Here is a 24,088-nt window from a genome sequence, read left to right as displayed (position 1 = left end):
TTTTTTTTTTCTTTTTGCTTATGTGGTGCTGAGGAACCCAGGGCCTCATGAATGCAAGGCAAGCACTCTACCACAGAGCCACCTTCCCAGCCCTCACCCAAAGCATAATCATCTCTTAAAATATGTAACTGGAAGCAGTGTCCTGTATCTTGTTAATGACAATGTGCTAAGAATTTGTTAAGGGTAACTTCAGTTTCTGTTAGGACTGTTGAGAGTCTTATTAAAATGAGTTGGAATTTCTGGTCCTTGATTTTAAGTTGAAGGCATTTGGTAAAGTTAGCTCTGTGGCGTTTTCTAAGAATAAAAATAGTCAAACATTCAGTGCGTTAAACTCCCATGCTAGCTGGAGTCAAAATCATTCACATTCGAATTGGACTCAACAGTTTGAGACATTTCAAAACACCTCTCCCCTTTAGTATGCATCTCCTCTCTCAGTGTGAAAAATTTCTCGGTTTTCATTTAAAAGGAAAAAACATGTAGCCTCGAGTCACTGTTTTTCTAAATTGCTTGAATTAAATTATCTATCAAGTATCCTATATACATTCACTCTAAACAACAGGGAATTCAAAGTATTAACAAAAGCAATACTATACTACAACATAACTTTTGATAATCAATCTCAGAAAGAAAGGGGAGGGGGAAACCATGTAAATGAAGTGAGCTGCCTCTCTGGAGTTCTCATACATGTTAAATAAATCTACATTTGTGTAAAATTAGCAACTTGATAAAATGCAAGATGAATACTTAAATGAGGGCCATGAACTCCTCCAAAGTCGACAAGCTCTCAAAAAAAAAAAAGAAAAGAAAAAACCCAGGTTCAACACTCTGTTACACAGAGCACAGCATCTCTTTTGTAGCCTGGAGCAAACATTTTTATACGTCTTTTTAATTTTCTTTTTAACAAGCTGTCAGTCTCCAGGAAAACTGCTCAGTTACAAGTATATGTCAACAAATAGAACACATACAAGGAGAGTCAGCTACCAATTACTGCTGGGAATTTAAACAACTTCTAAAAATACAGGTTATGTTCTACTCTGAAATAATCTATTTGGCACTTTTTCTGGGACATTTAATGGCCCTACAGCACAACGTGTTCAACTGTATGAATACAAAATTAGACACAGAATTAGAACTTCCAGAAAGTTCTCCAATTCTGGTAGATTAAACATGAGAACATCAATGCATGAAGAAGTAACATGGATCACTGCCATTAGAAACAAATATCTGTAAAAACAGACACACTTTACATAGCACAGTAACTAAGGACAGGGTATCTATCTCTTAGTAGCAAACTTCCAAATGCCAGATGCTTTAAAGAAGGAAATTATTTTGGAGACAATATTGAGGATTATCAGATAGATAAAAAATAGGGTGTTCTTGATATCAAAGGTTACAACAAAATAAAAAGTTAATGAAATGAGAAGAGAAAAATAAATTACTTTCAGTTGCATCTCAAGTAACCTTGGAAATGATTTATTCTAACTCCCATCAATATCCCACTGAAAGGTTTTTCCTTGTTCATTTAATCTCTACTTGAATATATTAGAAGCTTTTTTAATGGGTAGGTGGGTGGATGAATGGATGGATATTCTTCAAAACAGTCCATTTAATTTTGTTGAAAGCATTTTCATTACACTGACAAAATCTGTCACTCTCTAACTATATAGATCCTACTTGCTCCTACTATATCAGTGTTGGTGGAAGTATGAAAGTTACAAGGGTGAGTATGAAAAGAGAAGGGAGAGTGCAGTCATAATATTCAATGTACATACCTGAAAATAAAATTAGGAGAATTGAGGGAAGGCTAGGGTTGGGAGAGAGGGAAGAATGACGAAAAAGGAGACATTGCTCAAGACACATGTACTCATTAAGCTGCTGTGGTTTTCTTGTTTTTGTTTTTGTTTTTTGTTGGTCGTGGGGCCTGAACTCTGGGCCTGGGCGCTGTCCCTCAGCTCTTCAGCTCAAGGTTAGCGCTCTACCATTTGAGCCACAGCGCCACTTTCGGCTTTTTTCTGCTTATGTGGTGCTGAGGAATCGAACCCAGGGCCTCATGCATGTGAGGCAAGCACTCTACCATTGAGCCAACTTCCCAGCCCCTAACCTGATGTGTTTAATTACAGCCCCTTTGTACACTATTTAAAGATAATTTTACAAAAAAGGATTAAAAATTCTGGTAAATTTATAGTAATCATATTTTCAAAAGAAGAAGAGCCAGTCAGTGGTGGCTAATGCCTATAATCTTAGCTACTCAAGAGGCTGAGAGCTGAGGATCACAGTTCAAAGGATACAAAGAAGGGAAATCTATAACATTCTTTTTTTTCTTATTTTAATTAATTTTATTGTTAAAGTGACGTACAGAGGGGTTACACTTTTTTATTATCAATAAGGTTTTTTGTGAAAATACTGTACAGAGGGGTTACAATTACATGAGCAAGGTAATGAGTACATTTCTTATCAAGCACTGTTGCCTCCTCCTTTGTTTCCCCTTCCCATCCCTGCCCTCCCATCTAACCCCTCCCCCACCCCTCCGCCCCCCCAAAGTTGTAAAGTTCCTTTTTCACATAACATCTTGTAAATCTCCTTGTTGCAATGGGTCTACATGTATCCCTATTTAAGCAATTTGTTTTTTCACTTCCCCTCCCCAAATTATACCAACATCAAATACAGTGAAAACAGGGGTTATACTGTGGGGGAGGGACATACACAGCAACAAAGAAATCATTCTATAAATATGTTAGAAACAACAGCAAGAAAGAAAAACCATTTGAGTCCTTATCTTGGAGTTCATTTTGCCTAACATCAACTTATCTGACCATTTCTGCTTGTCCATTCTTAACTCCAATTAACCACCAAAAAGGCACAAGTGGAGCTATGGCTCAAAGGGCAGAGTGTTGACCTTCAGAAGGAAAAAAAAAGGCTCAGAGACAGCACCCAAGCCCTGAGTTCAAGCCCCAGGACCAGCCGTGTGTGTGTGTGTGTGTGTGTGTGTGTGTGTGTCACACACACACAGAAGTATTCAGAATGTCCAAGTTTTTCAGCATGCTGCCGCCAACTTCAAGGCAGGTTAGAGAAGACAACCCTCAGGATAATCCTAAGAACCAAAATACACAAAAATACCTTTGTTTCATGTCTACCAATTTCATTATTAGAGAAGAAAATCTTTGGATTTAATAGAAAGGCTCTTCAACCTCCTTTCAAGCTGCATAATCATAACACATAATACACATAATGTCACCAGAAAAATCCCAATTTACCACAAATGAATGGACTCCATTTAATGCCACCCGTATTTGCTTACCAATGGCTTACTGAGCATGTTATATGAGCCCCTATGGCAGGTTAGGAGGCTACAATAAGAACAAGGAAGAACCCCAAAGGGATCAAAATATCAAGAACATACTCATCTAGTAGATATTTATGGAGCTCCTGCTAAACACTGGACACTTTGGATACCGGTTAATGAATAGAGTATTCAAAATTCCCTGCCCCTGTGGTGCTGACTTTCTAGCAGGGGGAGACAGACAACAAAGGTAGTAATAAAATCAAGTTCACAGGATTAAGGAATAAAAGAACCAAGACCAAGGCCTAACCTCTCTAGCTTGAGGGCCCAAAATTTCTAGCTCCTAACAATTATTATATATCAATATGAACTCAGATCACCTCTATCTTTTCTTTCCTTTGTTGATACTAGTTCAATGTGCTCTGTGTGTGTGTGTGTGTGTGTGTGTGTGTGTGTGTGCGCGCCTGCACACACGCATGTCACACAGACCAGTCCTGATGCTTGACCTCAGGATCTGGGTTCTGTCTCTGAGAACTTTTTGCTTCTAGCACTTTACCACTTGAGCCACAGTTCCACTTTTGCTTTTTTGGTACATAATTGAAGATAAGAGTCCACAGACTTTCCTGCCCAGGCTGTCTTAAAACTGTGATCCTCAGATCTCAGACTCCTGAGTATCCGGCCGAAGTGACTTTTTAGGGCAGTGATTTGTTGTCTTTCTGTATCTTCTCTTTATAGAATAGACAGGTGCTTATCTTGGCCTTCATCCCAGGATGAAAACTGTCAGCAAATGTACCATAAAAAATAACTCAGAAAATACATGCCCAAGTACCCAGCTCCCAGCAAAAGGCCAAACAAACAGAGGAAAGCTGTACTCTGTGTTTTCTTTTCCTCACAGTTCTTCCCTAATCTTTCTACCTCCAGTGGCCAACAGCTGACTCTTTGCAAATATCTGCCTACATAATAAAGCAAGAGTCACCATAACAAAAATACCTACTAGTAAAATGCCTAAAAAGTATTTCCACATAAAACAAGCGGCTACTTCTTCAATAGCAGCTACAAGCTGATATCTACCAATGATGAAAATTTGTATAAAGTCAATAAAAGCAAATAAAGTATTCAAAGAACTAGTTTCCAAAGGAACTAATAAAAAATCTAACTAGATAAAAATGTTCAAATGAAAAATAAAGATTTGACCAAAATGGAGAGTTCTTCAAAGCAGGCTAATTTTTATAGTCAAATAGTAGAGTTCTCAGTAGAAACAATACAGCGTACACATGATTTCATGGCTGCTTCACAGAATGGGCTGCTTGGACCTTAAATACTCTTTCTTAGAGCTTATATATATATATTTATATATATATATATTTATATATATATATATATATATATATATATATAGTGTCCTCATGTATATGAGGACACTATGGTTTTGTTGGGGGGGGTTTGGTTTGGTTTGGGTTTTTTTTGTTCTGGTGGGAGGTTTTTTTGTTTTTGTTTTTGTTTGTTTCTTTGTTTTTGTTTTGCCAGTCCTGGGCTAGAACAAAGAGCCTAGGCCCTGTCCCTGAGCTTCTTTTGCTCAAGGCAAGTGCTCTACCACTTGAGCCACAGCTCCACTTCCAGCTTTTTCTGGGGAGTTTATTAGAGGTAAGAGTCTCATGGATGTTCCTGCCTGGGCTGGCTTCAAATTGTGATCCCCAGATCTCAGCCTCCTGAGCAGCTAGGATTTCAGAGGTGAGCCACTGGCACCTAGCAACATTGTGATTCTTATGGTTTCTGATCATTCTTCAAGATAAACTCCCAAAGCCACATACCGGTGGCTCAGTGGCTCAAGTGGCAGAGCACCAGCCTTGAGTGAAAAAACAAAGGGATAGCCTCTTTACCAGCAAAAAAAAAAAAACAACTGGGGCTGGGGGAGATGTATCATACCATAGGCTTTAGTATCTAACCTTACATTAATCATTAGTACCCAATCAGGCATTGAATTATGGGCAGATAATAACAAGAATGGAAGAAAGCATGGGTGACCTCAAGGATGGGGTCTGAAACCATCATGAAGACAATGAGCTCATGGGAGGTGGAATAATGCCAAAGAAAGGCAGAATCCTCACTTCAGAATGCACTGCAAGTCATGAAATTCAAACTCACCCACTGGCCAGAGTTTGTCAAGATGGCTCCAGTTCCTTCCAACGCAAACCTAGTTGATGTTCCTCAGATATCCTGGACATTTCTCATGGGAGACGTCGGTTATAGGTATTCTTATCATTCAAGATGGCGACCCTATTCACTTGGTGCCAAACAATATACAAAGCTCAGTCTATTCCATTGTCAAAACAGTCCAGATTTCTCTCATTCCTCCATCTAATCTTTCTTCCTCAATTAATTTTTGGGAGGAGAAAGGTATTTTTTGGAAAAAGATTATAACCTGACACTCAACTTTATTCTGTTAGACACAATTTCATTAAGATGGCATCTACTATGAAGAATCTGAGGTTACATATTAAAAATTATTTTAAGCTGCAAATGATGAACAGTTTTGTTGTTTTTTTTTTTTTTTGGTCGGTTATGGGGCTTGAACTCTGGGCCTGGGCACTGTCCCTGCGCTCTTCAGCTCAAGGCAAGCGTTCTACCACTTGAGCCACAGCACTACTTCTGGTTTTCTAGTGGTTTATTGGAGATAAGAGTCTCACGGACTTTCCTGCCCGGGCTGGCTTTGAACCGCAATCCTCAGATCTCAGCCTCCTGAGTAAGCTAGGATTACAGGCGTGAGCCACCAGCGCCTGGTATGATGAACAGTTTTAACTATAAAGACCAGTTTCCAGTTACCCTATAAACTCACTCTGATCCACAGTTATGAGTTGCATGAGGGCTCAAAAGAATTTGATGGCCTCATCTGTAATCCAAACTATGCAAGAGGCCAAGATCTGAAAGACTGAGTTTCAAATCCAGCCTAAGCAAAAAAAAAACAAAAACAAAAAACAAAAAACAAAACACCCCATTTGTTAGGAAATGGAAAGACTTGGAAAAAAATTATATTAAGTGAAGTAAGCCAGGCCCAAAGAAACATAGGTCCCATGGTTTCGCTATCTGCAATAACTAGTATATGTCTAGGACAAGCAGAAGAGGTTAAAAGCTATGTACATATGACCATATAACCTGATGGTAAGATAGGGACACAAGAGATTTTTATCTTTCCTGTTGTTCTTTTTAATGTACTTATAATGTACTATGTGATTTTATGTTGTTTGGTATGTTCTTCCCCCATGGTACAACCCCTGTTGTCACTGTATTTGATTCCATGTCCTGCATCTTGTATATACATTTTTCTAATTTGGGGAGGGGAAGGGAAATAACAAAAATGATGAAATAAGGATACAGGATGACCCATTGTAACAATGAGATGCACAAGACACTATGTTGAAAACAAACTTAAAACTTTGTGGGGGGGCGGGGCGCGGACGTGGGGTGGGGATTAAAGGTATAGTAGGGGGAAAACAAAGGAGGGGGTAACAATGTTCAATAGGAAATGGACTCATTACCTTGCTCATGTAACCCCACGTACAGTATTTTTACAATAAAAAAAATATACCAAAAAAAAGCTATCAGATTCATCTCCAAAATAACTAGAAAGCTAGAAGAGTGGCCAAATGGTAAGCACCAGCCTGAGCAAGAAAGCTGAGCGCACGTAAAAACATGCACACTCACACACGTATACATACACATACACACCACACACATACACAGAAAGCTTAAGTTATAAAACAAATGAATGCCAATGCTCAAGTTTCCTGTTTGCTACAACCTTGGTGACAAAAATCAACACAAATTTATTATCTCACAGATCTGCAGGTCAGAAGTTCAAAATGGGTCTCAATTGGCTAAAAGGAAGGTAACGATAAAAGGCTACTAGGGCTGTGGTCTTTCTGCAGGCTCCAAGGGAAAACTGACTTTACAGCTTCTAGAGGCTACCTACATTCCTTGGCCCGTGCCTGCCTTCCAACTCAGCCAGCAATGACAAGTCAAGTCTCACAGTGCATTGCATTAGCACTGAATCAAACACCTCCCTCTTCCACATTTAAAAGACCTTTCTGACTAGGTGAGGCCCACCATAAAACCCCACCAGATAATCCGAAACCCGGGCTGGGAAGGTGGCTCAGTGGTAGAGTGCTTGCCTTGCATGCTCAAGGCCCTGGGTTCGATTCCTCAGCACCACATAAGAAAAGAGCTGGAAGTGGCGCTGTGGCTCAAGGGGTAGAGCGCTAGCCTTGAGCTGAAGAGCTGAGGGACAGTGCCCAAGCCCAGAGTTCAGGCCCCACGACCAGACCCCCCCCCCCAAAAAAATCGCCAGGTGCCAGTGGCTCAAGTCTGTAATTCTACTCAGGATGCTGAGATCTGAGGATCGCAGTTCAAAGCCAACCCTGGCAAGAAAGACCAGATAATCCAAAACCATCCTTTATCTTAAATGTAAATGACGAGCTATTTCACAACCTTTATTTCATCATCAAACTTAAGTCCCCTTTGTCATGAACATAATATTCAACAGATTCTAGGGATCCGTATGTAGTTGCTTGGAGGATTATCATATGACCTGTCACAGGCCAAAAATTCACATTCATCTGACATGTGAATGCATTCACACTATTCCAAATTTCAACTCATTAGAGGATTGACTGAAATTATTCCAATATTGAATCAGTTCAATGCTGTCAGTTCAAAAATTCCACAAGATGGCAGGATGGTAGACTAGGACTTGTAAGTGACACCCTCTGGGGAAGACATCAAATCAACATGAATTTGAGCAACTGAGGAAACATGAAACTACCATCACAAGAGCTAAGTAAGCCAGATGGGAGATTACAACACCCGGATTGAGTACATAAATTTAAGAATTTTTCAAAAGGCACAGGAAAAAGGGTAGAAAGGCAGTTTGATATTTGCCCATGACATTCTTCTCTCAACTTCAGGCAACACAGCATAGAAAACATTCTCTGCACTGGATAGAAAGAAAGGAAAGTGAGCACTCAATCTGGATCAGATTCCCTACAACTGGCTGTCACAGAGAAATCAGCACTGGACAGGTCTCCTTGGTCCCAGTCAGCAAGAGCCCATCCATCCACCACCAGCCATGGTGCCAGCCAACCATGAGCTGAGACCTATGAATCTGGGAACTAAAGGAAACTTTCCTTCCTTGAAGATAATATCTCTCAGGGGTTTTTTTTTTCCATCACATCAGCAAACAAACAAACAAAAAGCCTAACACCCAGAGGGAATCCTAGCAGTAAGAAGGGGGAGGAGGGGGGAAGGGAAGGGAAGAGAAGAGAAGGGAAAAGGGAAAGGGAAAAGGGAAGGAAAAGGAAAAAGGAAAGGAAGGGAAGGGTCCTATTGTAAAACAAGGTCCAGTAAAGCCAAGAGAAAATTCAGCACATAGGCCTTTTGAGAAATGCTGGAGTTTTTCCAGTTGAGTCATACTGGAGAGTAACACTAAATAAATAAATCTCATTAGAAAAGTAAGCACAAGGTTAGCAGGGTGCTAGTGGCTTGTGCCTATAATCTTAGGTACTCAGGGGGATGAAACCTAAGGATCACTATTTGGAGCCAGATAGAGCAAGAGAGTCTGTAAGACTCTTTATCTCCAATAAACTACCCTTACAAAACTGGAAATAGAACTATAGCTCAAGCAGTAGATAGCTAGCCTTGAGCTAAAGAAACTTAGGGACAGGGCCCAGGTCCTGAGTTCAAACACCAGGACCAGCATTTAAGAAAAAGAAAAAGGGGGCTAGGAAGGTGGCTCAGTGGTAGAGTGCTTGCCTTGCATGCCTGAGGCCCTGGGTTCAATTCCTCAGCACCACATAAGCAAAAAGAAAAAAGCCGGAAGTGGCACTGTGGCTCATGTGGTGGAGCGCTAGTCTTGAGCTGTAGAGCTGAGGGACAGCACCCAGGCCCAGAGTTCAGGCCCTACAACCGGACCCCCCCCCCAAAAAAAAAGAAAGAAAGAAAAGAAAAAACAAAAAGGAAACCGGGCATGGGTGGCCCACAGCTGTAATCCTAGCTCTTCAGGAGACTGAGATCTGAGGATCGCCTGAGCCACACAACCAACAACAAAAAGGTAAGCAGCAAGCCAAAAGCAGAATACTTTAATTTATATGTTTCAAATACTTACATTTTCTGTGCAAAGGACAAAGACAAAACTACTAAAAATAAAAACTATAATTATTTGTACAGAAAAACAGTGCAAAAAAAGATGGGAACTAAAACACTGACAATATAAAATGTCCTAAGTGTTAGAGTTAAATCAGAGTTCTTCTGTGATCCAATTTAGCTTATTTCCCCTCTAAATGACATTATAACTATACAATGTTTTGTGTAAACCTCATGTGAACCACAAAACAAAAACCTATGCTAGATACACAAAAAGCAAAAGTAAAGAGTCAGAGGAAATTAGAGAAAAATTATCTAATCTCAAAGACTAGAACAGTAAAGAAAATAATCAGAAAATAATTACCAAAATAACCATTGTAAGTCCTTAACTGTAGGTAACTACCTTGAATATAAGTGGATTAAATTCTCCACTCAAAGGACAAGAGTAGCTGAGTCACTTTTTATTTTTTTTTTAAAAAACCTACATATATCTTGTTTGTAAGAAGCTCACTTTGCTTTAAGAACATAAACAGACTATACATGAAGGGATGGAGAAAAAATGCCTACTATACAAATGAAAAACAAAAGTAGGGAGAAATAGCCATGCTTCAATTTAAAAACTGTAAGGGAAAGGTCATTATATAATATTAAAGGGGTCAATTAAACAACAGGATATAATTGTAAATATAAACATACCCAATGCAGAGTAATTAAATACACGCTGCAAGTACTAACAGATCGGAAGGAAGAAAATTCCGCAAAACAGTAATAGTATGGGACTTCAATAACTGAATTTCAGCAATGGACAAATAGAAAATCAAGAAGGAAACACTGGACTTAAACTATACATAAAATTAAACAGATTTCACAGATATTCAGAACCTGGTATCTAATGATTCCTATAAATCCCTCATAGAATCTTGTCCATTCCAGAAGGGATCATTTTTTACAACCAATGTTTTAAGATTCAGATTGCATCAAGTATCTTTTCCAACCACAACCACGTTGATATGGTTTAAATATGTGTGTCCCTCCAAAACCCATGTGCCTAGTGTGAATAGTGTAAAGATGGAGGCTTCAGAAAAGTGATGTCATGAGTGTTCAGCCTTCAGGAACAGAATTAATGTTATTATGGAAATACTCAAAGGGTACACCCTAAAGCCTGTGTCCCCTGCCACATAAGAATACATTAGACATGTACCACCCCTGAGAAACAGCAACCATCAGACCCAGAATGAGTTGCTGCCTTAACATTACATTTCCTAGGCTCCAGATGGTGAGAAGTACATTTCCATTATTCACCTCTTGGTCTAAGGTATTATAACAACCTGAACAATCTGAGGCAGGTTGTGAACCTAGAAATCCTGCAAGAATTTCAGAAAATTTGTAACTACATGGAAATTAAGCAACCTGATTGTGAACTAACAACTTGATCAATCGAATGATGAAGAAAAGCATAAAATATCTTGAGATAAATGAGTATAAGCATACATGGCACAGCTTACGGGATGCAGCAAAAGCAATTCTAAAAGAGAAGTTTATAGGAATAAATGTCTATATTTTTTAAAAGACTGCTTTGTTAAATGATAACTCTTTTGTACTTAAAGAGAATTTAAAAATGTAAAAAAATAAATAGTTCAAACAAGCAGTCTTTAAGGTGTTAGGAAAACAACAAAGCCCAAAGCTAGTAGAAGGAATGAAGTAATAAAGATTAGAAAACAAATAAACAGAGGACAGAAAAACAATACCAGAGATAAACCATAGTAAGCGTTGGTGGTGGGTGAGTTGTGGTAAAGATAAAGCAAAGCCAGGCTCAGTAGCTCAGATCTGTAATCTTAGCTAAGTGGGAGACAGAAGCAGATGATGGTTCAACTCCAGCCGTGACATAAAAGTTCGTGAGACTCCATCTCAAAACTGGTTGGATACAGTATAATGGGCCTGTCATCCCGCCAACAAAAAAAGCATAAATAGGAGGAATGTAGTCCAAGATGGCCTGGGCATAAAACAAGAGGCTCTCTGAAGAGTAACCCATGTAACACTCAGAGAGGTCCAACTGGTAGAGCACCTGTTTAGCAAGTAAGAGGCCATGAGTTCAAAACCTCAGAAGTGCTGAAATAGGTACGTGAACAACACTGATACAACTTTGAACTAGAAAAATGAGAGACAAAACTCAAATGAATACCATCAGAAATGAAAAGGAGACCTAACAACTAGTACCCAAAACTACAAAAGACAATGCTATATACCAACAAACTGGATAATCTAGAAAAGACACATAAATTCCTAGATACATAAAACCTACCAATACTGAATCATGAAAAATAGAAAATCTGAACAAATAAAGAGATCAAATCAATAATAAATAGTTCCCAGTTCAAGACTTGATGGTTTCATGAGTGGATTCTATCAAACACTTAAAAAAGAATCAATATCAATCCGTCTCAAACTCTTTGGGAAAAAAAGAAAATCAAAGGAAGGAGTGCTTCCAAACTCATTTTACAAGGCCAGCATTATCTTGATACCACTGCCAGAAAATGACTCCAAGAAAAAAGTTATAGGCTAAAATCCCTGATAAATGGAAATGGAAAAATCCTCAACAAAATACTAATAAGACAAATTCAACAGAACATTAGAAGGATTATTCATCATGACCAAGTATGAATAAGGCAAAAATAAAGATTCAAATATTCAATATTCAGAGCTGAGAATCAGATCACAGTTCAAAGCTAGGCCAGGCAGGAAAGCATATGAGACTCTCATCTCCAATTAGCCACTCTTATCTCAAAAAGCTGGAAGTGAAGCTGTGGCTCCAGTGGTAGAACATCAGCTCTGAGCAAAAAAGCTCAGAGACAGTATCCAGGTCCTGAGTTCAAGCCCCAGAAGCAGCACAAAAAATAAACAAATAAAATAAAAATATAAAAAATCTACCTACCATAATCCAGCAAGTCCACTTCTAGATAGATAGATACATAGATAGATAGATATAGATATTCAAAGGAAATAAAATCAGAATGCCAAAGAGATATATGGCCTCCTACACTTACTGAAGAATTATTTGTTTTGGGGATTTTTTTGTCAGTCCTGGGGTTTGAACTCTGGGCCTGGGTACTGTCCCTCAGCTCTTCAGCTGAAGGCTAGCGCTCTACCACTTGAGTCACAGCGCCACTTTCCGGTTTTCTAGTGTTTTATTGAAGATAAGAATCTCACGGACTTTCTTGCCTGGGCTGGCTTTGAACCATGATCCTCAGATCTCAGCCTACTGAGTAGCTAGGATTACAGGCATGAGCCACCGGCGCCCAACACAGAATTATTTATAACAGCCAAAATTTAGAATCAATCTAAGTGTCCATCCACAGATGAATGAAGAAGTAAATGTGGTATATGTACACACAGGAAAATCCAGAAGGAAATCCAGTTGTTCAGACATGGAAAACAGCATGTCAAACCAATTAGGCAGGCCCAGAAAGACAACTACCCCATGACCACACTTACACATGAAATCTAAAAAATGTTAAATTCATCCAGTCAGAGAGCGGAATGGTGGATACAAGGAGCTTGGAATAAGACAAGACTCACTGAGGAAACATTGGTCAGAGGATAAAATTTTCAGTTAGAAGAGTACAAGAGGTCTACTGTACAGCACGGATAATAGAGTTAATAACAATGTACTCGTGAAAATCACTCTGATATGCGAGGAAATTAATATATTAACTAGTTATGGTTTGGCCCTTCCATAACTTACACATAGTTAAAAACATCATGTTTTACCTGATGAATGTGTATCTGTTTTTGTCATTTTAACAGATGATAGTAAGAACAAAAAGTGAAAGTTTCCAATCTATCTTAATCACCTTAATCAGGTAAAAGTGAGACTCTGAGTATAACTTAATCTGAGGCCCAAAGCCTGCAATATTTTCACTGTTATAATAGGCTTAAGAATTTGGTAAGTCTCTCCTGTCAAGGAGAGCCACTACATTAAAAAATAAATAAAAATTCTTCCGCTGCCATTTCTTGACCAATTACAGCTGTATTCTTGGTCTCTGCTGAAAGAATTGACTGATAACTTGACTGGACTGAGAAGATCAGTAAAAAATACCACTGGATGTGTCTTTGAGGAAATTTCAAAGCATAACTAGCTAATTAGGGCTCTGACCTTATTAAGTTTAATCCATGGAAGGATTCAAAAGTTCAATAGAACCTCGCTACTCAGAAAGCTGAGATCTGTGGAATGTGTCCACCTGTCCAGCCAGGACAAAGTCCATGAGATTGTTATCTCCTACTAAATGCCAAAAAGTGGGAAGTGGAGGTGTGGCTCAAGTAGTAGAGCACTAGCCTTGAGCAGAAAAGCTCATGGACAGTACCAGGCCCTGAGTTCAAGCCCCAGGACCAACATCAAAATACAAAATGAAGTTAAACAGACCATTAAGAGTTGGTGAACAATAGAACTTAGTTGGAGCAAGTGAATAGCAGAAAGTGTGTCTCCGCCCCTCATCTCCATCTCCTTCCTTTCCAGCTGCCATGAGGTTCAGCTTTCTTCTGTCAGTCCATTCCCCGTATGATGTTTCTGCCTTGCTACAGACCTAAAAGCAATTGGAGCCAGCCAACCATGGACTAAAACCTCTGAAACCATCAGCCAAAATAGATCCTTCCTCCTTTAAATTGTTTCTGTCAGGTATTTGTCCCAGTACAGAAATGTCTGACTAACCCAAGTACTGAAGCTCAACTAAAATCAAGTATTTTCACCATAGTAACACAACTAACAGGATTCCTCCTGGATCTACCTGGTTTCTAAGCCCATGGCTGGATCGCTGTGTTGCTCTGCTTTACTGGGGCACTAAAGATCCACACTGCTAAGTTCACAGATGCTCTCTGTCACACTGAAAACCAGTGTGCATTACCACCAAACCATCCTTAATGCAGTCAGCTTTACCTACACATAGCCCTGTCTAGCCACCAAATACCATATTTCATACCCATTTTCAAACCCGTGAGAGTATCCCTGGGAACAATGTTTTTTTCTCCTTTTAAATCTTGAAGTTTCTTTAAAATAATTGTAAAGCTTGTTCTTAACTTACTGAATCAGGGGGAAAATAAGCTTTGATTTGAATCTGCGTCTCTTGTGGGGATCAATGAGATTATAAAATCTATGAACACTTCAGAAGAAATTTTCTGAAGCCAACAGATGAAACTATTTTGGGAAGCTAGTGAGATGCATTCTTGAAATCAAAAGATTCAGACATCATTCTAACTTTGCCAAAAAGTCCTAGAATTTTCTGTGCATTCTCATTCCTGTTCTTTTATGTACCCTACAAAAAGAACCTTATTATAATTGTTATTTTGGAAAATATTACCTGGGGTGTAACACAAGCTGGGTAGAATTCTATTTATAATTGCACTAGTCCTTAAGTGTTCAGAACTCTTTATAACCTGTCACAGAGCTTTCAATTGTCATCATCCACTCCTCTGGGTTTTCTAAAGCATATTAAGTGTATTTTTTGTGGCTATGAGTAAGATAATAGTTAGAAATGACTAAAAGATCTTTGCAATATGAATTCCAAATTCTTGCCCAGACAGTCTTGATTTAATTGGTTCACATCAAAAGCTGCCATTTATTAAGAGACAATAAAAGTTAGATCTTATTAAACTTCTAAATCAGCTATAACTTAAATTCTAACAACACTAATATTATTAGTAATACTGTGGTCAGTATTATAATAAAAATATTATAACACTGAAGTCTATTCCTGGTTCATTTTTATTATGCACATATAATAAGATGTTAAGTAAAAAAGCAGATTTAGCATTTCATAATAATTTATAGAAACTGTTCAGTTTCAAAAAGGTACTGAATTACATGTATCTCACAAATATAACAAAGCAGACAGAAAGAAAAAGAAATCTTAAACAAGTAAAAAAATTCACTGGTAAATATATGTTGAGTTTTTGCACAGCTATTAGATGGAAGATTTGTTACTGCAGGAGAAATCTGAGGGCCTCTAGCCTTTTTTATCTATTTAGGACAAACCTGAGAGCATAAAGAAACTTGTGTGTTAGGTTCACAGGAAATCTGAGAGCATCTTGCAGGTTTCATAATTTTCTATTATTCTGCTGTGACATTCTACACACTCAATTCACTATAAGTGATATCTTAAAAAAAAAACTCCTTCTGATTGAACACTATTGTCTCTCTAAAGCTTATGGAATCCAATGCAACCCTAAGTTTTGAAAGTGATCCTTCACAAAATCTTCCACTCCTAATATTAGAGAAAAGACCTTCCCAAGGTGATACAGAGTCTACTCATCAACTTCGGAACCCATATTTGAGAATAAGAGCCAGCCTAGGACATAAGCAATACATCAGTAATATATGCTTCCTGAGAATACAGTAGGTAATAAATACACACTGACTGGTTATTATATGAAATCAAGTTCATAATGTGGCAGGAAATAAAATTTTACATCTTAAAAATTATAAAGCCTATTTGTGAGGTGTTTACTCTTTCTTAAAACAAAATCACACTTGGTACCAACACAGAAACAAAAACAACCAACTCGCCAATGTACATTGATTGATGCCTGGTTGCTGAGGACAGCTAAAAAGTAAATAAACAGATATATTTGCTTTCTGTGACTGATGTACAATGTCCATCTTTTAGAAAATGGAGATTTAAGTAGAAATAAATATTAAACATTCTCTTTTAATTAACCAGGAAAAGATAGTGACTCTTAGAGACTACTTCTTAGATATTGTCTAATTACCAATTATCTAATTGGCTGATTGTCTCACATTAAATGTCTAGCACTGCAGGTTTCTACTTGTGATAGCTCAGGCATGACAAAGAAAGCTAGAACACTAATCAAACTTTAAAGACTTTGAAAGTTGTAGGAGCCCTCCTATGCTATTATTTATTAGAAGTGGTAGGTCCTGAAAAGCTTTGCAGGTCCTCACATTAGCAGCCTGAAATAACTGTTTCCATTCCACACGGATTAACAAATCAGAGATAAGACTCAGTAATAATAATGATAAAGTAGTTTAGTTCAAATGTCCTTTTAAACATGCCAAAATAATCAGAGATAGAAAACAAGATAATGCACAACCAAAAGGCTTATCCTAATAACACTTTCATTCAATGTCTCACAGGTATTTCTTCGATTAGGACAAAAAAAATTTTGGTCATTTTTTTCAAATGACCAAAGGATTCAATATCCAAGCCCTCAACTCCAAAACAAAAAAAATCTTCATGTTAATAAAGATCGACATTTTATTTGCCACAATTAAAAACACTAGTTTTAAAAATAAAATGACAATTATTTTTGGTCAGTCGTGAGGCTTGAACTCTGGGCCTGAGCGCTGTCCCTCGGCATTTCTGCTCAAGACAAGCACTCTACCACTTGAGCCACAGTACCACTTCAGACAGTTTTTATTTAAAAGAAAAAAAACAGAAAAAAAATGGCATTCAAAGTTGTCACAACCTGTCAGTCTCCTCCTCTGCCATCTGTGGACTTTGGTGGCACTGTCCATGGTGACACATACTGGCAGTATCAGGGAATAACAACACTTGAGAAACACCCAACTTTTATTTTATTTCTATTTCTTGGCGGCAGATGTGCTGAAGCGCTTGCGTGTTGCACAGCCAACTCTTTAGTAATTATAAGCTGTATTTCTTTGGAAGCCACAGCCCCAAAATAGCAAAAGAAAAATCTGGATAGCATGAAGAAGAAGGGAAGAAAGATGCTTTAATCCCTCAAGCACATTACAGCAAATTCCATTTTGATTCTGCCTTCTTCCCTGTGTGTAAGTTTAGCCTTTTATACATGGCCAGCTATCTGACAGAAGTTCCTATTATAGCCCCTCTCTGCCAGCCAATTCTATCTTTTAAAGCTTGGCTGCATCAAATTTAAAGGGTTGCTTCATTAGGGTTGCTTTGGACTGCACAACACATTTGAATATATAGGCATTTGTGCATAGCCTAAGTCATTTGATTCCATACAACAACAAAAAAAAAGTTGCAAAATCCTAGTTAATTGTGAGGGGTTATGCTTTACTGGAAATACTTCCAAAATAATTTCAAGAGGATATTATTCGCTTTTCCTTATCTTTGGTGGGGAAGGAAAAATGGTCATTTTTTTTATTCATAAGGAATCTTGCCTCAAATAGTGTGTGTTGGTGGTAGGTGAAAAATACTGAGTGGTCTTCATTTTTCCACAAAATTACCTTCATTAAAGAGGGGGGAAAAATCCTTCTGCAGCGGGGGACCGATTGTACCTGAAACTTTCCTAGACCAAGGTCTTTAACTAAGATTAAGCTATCCGGCTTCTTACCTAAATCAATTTCACCCCAACGAGGCGTTCTGTGTTATAATTCATTATTCCCCGGGCTCTTAGAATCAACCATCTGCCATTGGAGTTTCTGTTCGGTAATTAAGGAGCTATCCATTAGAACTGGCAAAAGTACAAAGTACCGGGCGGGGAGGGGGGGGGTCGGCGCGGAGAGATGGAGGAAAAGAGAAGAGAAAAAAAAAGGCCACTTCAAAAGCGATGGGAACACACACACACACACACACACACACACACACACACACACACACCTCTATAACTCAGCCCAGGCCATCCACGGGCAGAGGCACAAAGTTAGCCAGAGTGGCCAGGCCAACTCCTCCAGGATTAAGAGGACCCGCACCGTGCGCGCGCGTGGAGCCTACCTTGAAAGAGAAAGGCTTTGGTCCCATTATGCAACCCCGGGACCTGGCGCACTCCGGCCGTGGCCTCCCCGAGCTCTAACTCCGCGAGGACGTCGATCTGCAGGGAGGGGTCCACACCAAGCCCGCAGGCTGAGGGAGAGAGAGAGAAATTGGGGGGAGAGGGGGGTTGCTCCATGAACCCTGCGCGCTCCGAGGACACTGCCGGGAGGGGTGGGGACAGGCCCCCTGCCCACTCCCGCCCCGCCGCCGCCGAGAGCCAGCCTCACCTGCGACACCCCCAACCCCCACCCCGTTCCCCCCCCCCGCCAGCCAGGCTGAGAGTCTCGGGGCGCCATGACCTACTTGACGCCCCTTTCGGGGTAAAGTTTCCCCTTCGGATCCCCCCCGCCCCGGACCCTAGCCAGGGGCGTGACCCACCTTCTTGACACCCCGATGAACAACAATCATCTCCAGACCTACTTCGGGGTCGCGAGCAGCCAGGCGCACCCGCCTCCCCCCGCCCCGCGCGCCCCGGGCCAGCGCGGGGACTGTCCCCTCGCCGGTGCCACCCCGCTCCGCCCTGCGGCCACGCGCTCACCTGCTCCGAGACCCACGATCAGACAGAACGTTCTCAGCAACACCCGAGGCTCCATGGTGCGGATCTGCTCAGTCCATCGTCTCCCTCTTTAAAGCATAAAAAGGAAGAAAAAACAATACAAGATCGATGGGGATCTGGCGATGGGGGGGGGGGGGAATGCTGTGTGTTTTTTTCCGTCTTCTGCCTGAGATTCGCAGGATGGGGGAGAGAGGGGGAAAAAAACACCCGAGGTGATGGCCTGAGCGAGAAAAGGGGAGCCCCGAGCCCCCGAGCGCGTGCGGAACTTCGGAGCCTCCGCCGCGCACCTCCGCCTCCCGCACGCCGGCAGCCGGGGAGGGGCCCGCGGGGAGGGGCGGACCCACCCTGGACCGGCGCGGCCCGGCCCCGCCCGGGAATCCCAACCCCGGCAGCGGAGAGCGAAGCCCTCCCCGCGTCTCCCCCCCCTCCCCGAGAAGGCCCCGCACCGCACCGCACCGCACCCGCCGCCCGAACCTGTTGTAAGGCGGGCAGAGACAATGGAGAGAGCGCGGAGACGCGCGCGGAGCAGAGACGGCTCCGGGAGGGAGGGGGAGGGAGGAGGGAGGGCTGAGGCGGAGGAGGGAGGGGCCGCCAGAAGGAGGCCCGAACCCCGGGATCCCGTGTGGGATCCTCGATTCCCAACCGGGTCCGGAGGACGCCCCTCTCCCCCCCCCGCTCCCCCCTCCCTCCCCGCGCCGGCCTCCGCCCTCTCTTCCTTTTCCCTTCTCCGCCTGACCCCGCAACGTCAATCTCCTTTTCCGGATCCAACGTCTAAATTCCAAGGTGCTGAGTTGATGGGTGGTCTCGGTGCTCACCCCCCCGCCCCCTGCGCACCCCTGGATTTCGGGGCGCGTGTCTGGAAGGGGGGGTGGGAGAGAGAAAGCGCGAGCGAGCAGGGACCACCCAGTCGCCGGCGGCAAGGCTGTGAAGGGGCGCTAGGCAGACCGCCTGCCAGGCAAGGAAGGCAAGCCCGAGGATGCTGGCCACAGGTCCTGGAGCCGCCCGGGGCGCCGGGCACCCACCTCCCGGCGTGGGAAGGACCGCGGCCGCGGCGCGCTCACCCGCCCGCCCCTCCCCCGGCGGAGCTGGAAGAAGGGAGGCTGGAGCAGACCCGTGGCTAGCGCGGGGGGTCCCTCGATCCCCACCGGAGAGGTTCTCTGCCCGGGGTGCGGCGCTGGAGAGCTTCCCCGGCTCCTGGAGCGCTGGGGAGAACTTAGCCCGCAGCTGCCGGACAGCTTCGGGACCTCGTGCGCCCCCTGGCCGAGCCTAAAGTCACGCAGTCAGCTTGAGCTCTCCAAAACCAGCACGAGGGAGTCAGGGAACAGAGCCAGGGACCCTACCCATACCTAAAAGATAGATTAGATAGATAGATAGATAGATAGATAGATAGATAGATAGATAGATAGATAGATAGATAGATAGATAGATAGATAGATAGATAGATAGATAGATATAGATAGATGCATACATAGATTGATAGATATCATAAGTTGATAGATGATAGTATCATAGATACATGGACACAAATGGATGAAAGGGGGGGAGGCAAGGAAGGAAGGAAGGCAGGCAGGCAGGCAGGCAGGCAGGCAGCAAGCAGGCTCTACCTGCCTTTCATCATACACTTAGGATCATTTAAAGTGAATTCAATTGTGGTCTATGTCTTGCGAAGTAAAAAGTACGTTCAAGGTCAATGTTTTTTTTTTCCACAATAGCCCTAAAATTTTTAGGAAAGACAACTTCCATTTTGAAAAGTTAAATGTCTCAAAAAGTAGTTAACATGTTCGTCTGTACCAATAATTTCTTAACCCTTCTTCCAAACAGGTAAGATTCTGACTTTTTCCAACTGGATCCTACAGAGAGGCACTATTACTAAAATGCTTACCCGGGAAGGATGAAGTCAAGGGGAGGGAAACAGATGGATGAATAAAGGTGGGAGAATACAGCTATAATATTCAGTATACATACGTGAAAATGGAACCAGGTAACTTGAGGGGAGAGGTTGGGTTTGGAGAGGTGGACAAGAATGATGGAAGAGGTAACACTGGTCAAGATGCATTGTGCTCATAAACAGACGTGAAATTGTAAACCCTTTGTACAACTACTCAAAGATAATAATAACAATAATAATGCTTACTTGGTAGTTTGTGGTTCAGGGTATGAGACCACACAGACATAGAACTAGAAATGTTCTAAGTTCTGTAGTGTGCTACAAATGCTTCATTTCTATTTCCCATAAGGACCAATTTCCACTAATGACATGCTGCCTTTCTACCATATAACATGTTCACACCACTTCAACTTAGCACGCTATTTTCATCTTGCTTTGGGGGCACCATTTGCTTTTGGGGAGTCAGATTTTCAAAAAATTAAGGGCAAGGAGACCTCAGATCATACACTATTTCAATACAACGAATCACAACACTGGATTCACAGAGCTTTGCTACATCAACTGAGTGTGTGATGTGCATGCTGTGATTTAAATTTGTGGCCTCTGGAATTTCTTCTAATTTCCTTTTTTTTTTTTTTTTGCAAACCTGGAGCTTGAATTCAGGGCCTGGGTGTTGTCCCTAAGCTTTTGTGCCCAAGGCTGGCACTCTACCATTTGAGCCACAGCTCCACTTCTAGCTTTTTCTGGTGATAAATTGGAAATAAGAGTCTCACAGACTTTTTCTTCCCAGGCTGGCTTTGAACCATGATCCTCAGATCTCAGCTTCGTGGGCAGCAAGGGTTACAGACATGAGCCATTGGCACCCAGCATCATTTGTATATTTAGTTCTTAATGGCAATTAGTCAAAATCACATATTTTAAAAAGACCTATGAATGTCTCACTTATGACATGCTGCAAGCTAATGGTCAGTAGACTTTTCCACAAATACTTAATGCTCCCCCTAGAAGAGTAGACTTTTCTACCCCAAGTTACTACTTCTGAGCCTGCTACTTTAACTAATTCAACATACTAAAATATTAGGGAAACCAATGAAATAGGAGCACAGAGATAAGGGACAAAGCTATTCGGGATCAAACTAAAGTACAAAGGGTAGAAAAGCAGAAGAAAGGTGAGTCACTTCATTAGGCAAAGCAGAGGTTCTCGGCCTTGGGTGTGCTTACACTTGTGTGTAGGTAATGCTCTTTCTGGACCTTGAGAGATGATTGGTAACATTCCAGCTCTGTCCCCAGAGGTAACAGTGTCTTCAATGTCACATTTCATCTGTATGCCTTTCTGCACCATTTTAAACAGAATTCCAGGGAATAGCATATACACACTCAACCTTGGAGTTTCTACTTGCAAAGCTTGTTACTACTTCAGGTGGAATACAGAATCACTCCCACCAGATAGTCCTTGAAGCCTCACCTCTTTTGATTGTGGCTGTCCCCTAGGCATTATATCGACACACATTAAACTCTTTTATCCAGTCGCCCATGGCTCATGCCTATAATCCTAGCTACTCAATAGGCTGAAATCTGAGGATTGTGATTCAAACCCAGCCTGGGAAGGGCTTGAATAAGAGACTCTAATCGCCATTTAATCAGTAAAAAAAAAAAAGCTGGAATTGAAACAGTGGCTCAAGTGGTGGAGTACCAACCTTGAGAAAAAAAAAAAAAAAAAGCTATGGGACAGCACCCAGGCCCTGAATTCAAGCCCCAGTGCTACAGTGCGTGTGCGTGCACACACACACGCACACGCACCCGCGGGCGCGCGCACACACACACACACACACACACACACACAATAACCACACAAAAAAAAAAAACTCCTTTAGAAAATATTCAGAAATCAGCTGGTCACTGGTGGCTCACGCCTGTAATCCCAGCTACTCAGAAGGCTGAGATCTGAGGATCGTGGTTCAAAGCCAGCTGGGGCAGGAGAGACTGCGAGGCTCCTATCTCCAATAAAACCACTAGAAAACCGGAAGTGGCACTGTGGCTCAAGTGGTAGAGCACTAGCCTTGAGCTGAAGAGCTGAGGGACAGCGCCCAGGCCCTGAGTTCAAGCCCCACGACCGACCAAAAAAAGAAAGAAAGAAAATATTCAGAAATTTTATTTTCAATAGCCATGGTAGATGTAATATCCCTTTCTCTTTTCCCATTTAAAAAAAAAAAAGCTTTTCCATATCCAAAATCCTAGAACCTACAAATCCACTTTCCGTAGCAAAGGGAATTAAAGACAGCAAATGAAAGGCTGGAGTGTGGCTCAAATGGTACAGCACACTTGCCTTGCAAGCCTGAGCCAAGTTCAACCCCTAATCCTGTACATGAAATTATGTTTACTGAGCCTCTGACCTCTGACCTTGAAATACGGAGATCCTCATGGATTATGTGAGTGTACTTGGTATAAGCACAAAAGTGCAAGAGGGCAGCAGAACAGCAAGAAATGCAATATGAGAAGAACTTGACTTCTTGTCACTGCATGTGAGGTTGGAAGATTCTAGAAGACCTATGAGCCAATGCATTTGGGTACTCTCCAGAAAAGAATCAAAGTCATATTCAGATCTCAAGTAAGAACATGGTGCTGCCAATAACTTGATTTTTAGCCCCAAGACACTGTAGTTCAGAGGCAAATCCATGCATCTGTATTGCTTTAATCCACTACACTCTTGGTAATCTTACCATATGTGTAGAAAATCACTACAAATATTAACCACAAAATGAAAAGAGCAGTCAAAATGGTTGACTCTCCTGGCCTCTAGGGCCCATCCTTCTGTCATAAGCACAAATCAATGTACAGTGTTTTTATTGGTAAATGAGCTCCTCGTGAGGAGAAAAGAAAGTCCCTGGATGTTAGAAGAGCAAAACTGGTGAGTGGCAGATAAACCTGTAGATGATGTCATGACAGAGACAGTAAGACACGAGCGTTTATATTTTCCACAGGAGGCACCATGATGAGGGAGAATTTAACGTCCATACCAGAACTGGAAACAACAAATTATGACCCATTGGAGGGGTTTTTTTGTTTTTTCTTTTTTTCTTTTTGTTGGTCATGAGGCTTGAATTCAGGGAAGGAAAGAAAGGAGAGAGGGAAGCAGGAAGGGGGGAAAGGAGGGAGAGAGGGAATAGTCCACGTCTTTCGCCCAACAAGAAAGGACTGTATTAGAATTCCAGTCAATACGATGAGGCAAGAAAAATAGTCATTCATCTTACAAAAGAAGAAATGATGTCTCCTCTAGATGATATGGTTACCCCACTTAAAATTTCCCAAAGCATCTTTGCAAAAGATATCAGAACCAGTAAGTGAGTTTAACAAGGCTGCAGAATATATCAATATATAGAAATCAATGGTAAGTCTCCAGGAATCATTGAAAATATAAACGAACTACACCATAGTGGCATTCAAAGATGCCTATGCCAAAGGGTACAGTGGCTCATGCCTGTAATTCC

At 41.4% G+C, this 24,088-nt stretch overlaps 1 protein-coding gene across 4 annotated transcripts in view; it reads right to left on the bottom strand.

Moving 5' to 3' along the window:
* Window positions 1-19,901, bottom strand: part of Nell2 (neural EGFL like 2) — a 318,903-nt gene extending 299,002 nt beyond the window's left edge. Inside the window, exons 1-3 of one of the 4 annotated variants that reach the window (XM_013018840.1) lie at window positions 19,824-19,901; window positions 18,695-18,780; window positions 18,118-18,246 (exon numbers count right to left, since the gene is read on the bottom strand). In XM_013018840.1, the coding sequence (XP_012874294.1) occupies window positions 18,118-18,246; window positions 18,695-18,749 (184 nt within the window). In that variant the 5' untranslated portion in view covers window positions 18,750-18,780; window positions 19,824-19,901. Of the gene's footprint in view, window positions 1-18,117; window positions 18,247-18,694; window positions 18,781-19,186; window positions 19,246-19,823 lie in introns of those variants that run through there. The other 3 variants (XM_013018838.1, XM_013018839.1, XM_013018837.1) reach the window with 3 other exon arrangements.
* Window positions 19,902-24,088: the final 4,187 nt, after the last annotated feature.

Source organism: Dipodomys ordii, unplaced genomic scaffold (assembly GCF_000151885.1).
Source record: "Dipodomys ordii isolate 6190 unplaced genomic scaffold, Dord_2.0 Scaffold42, whole genome shotgun sequence".
Classification (NCBI taxonomy): domain Eukaryota; kingdom Metazoa; phylum Chordata; class Mammalia; order Rodentia; family Heteromyidae; genus Dipodomys; species Dipodomys ordii.
This window is presented reverse-complemented; position numbering and strand designations above follow the sequence as displayed.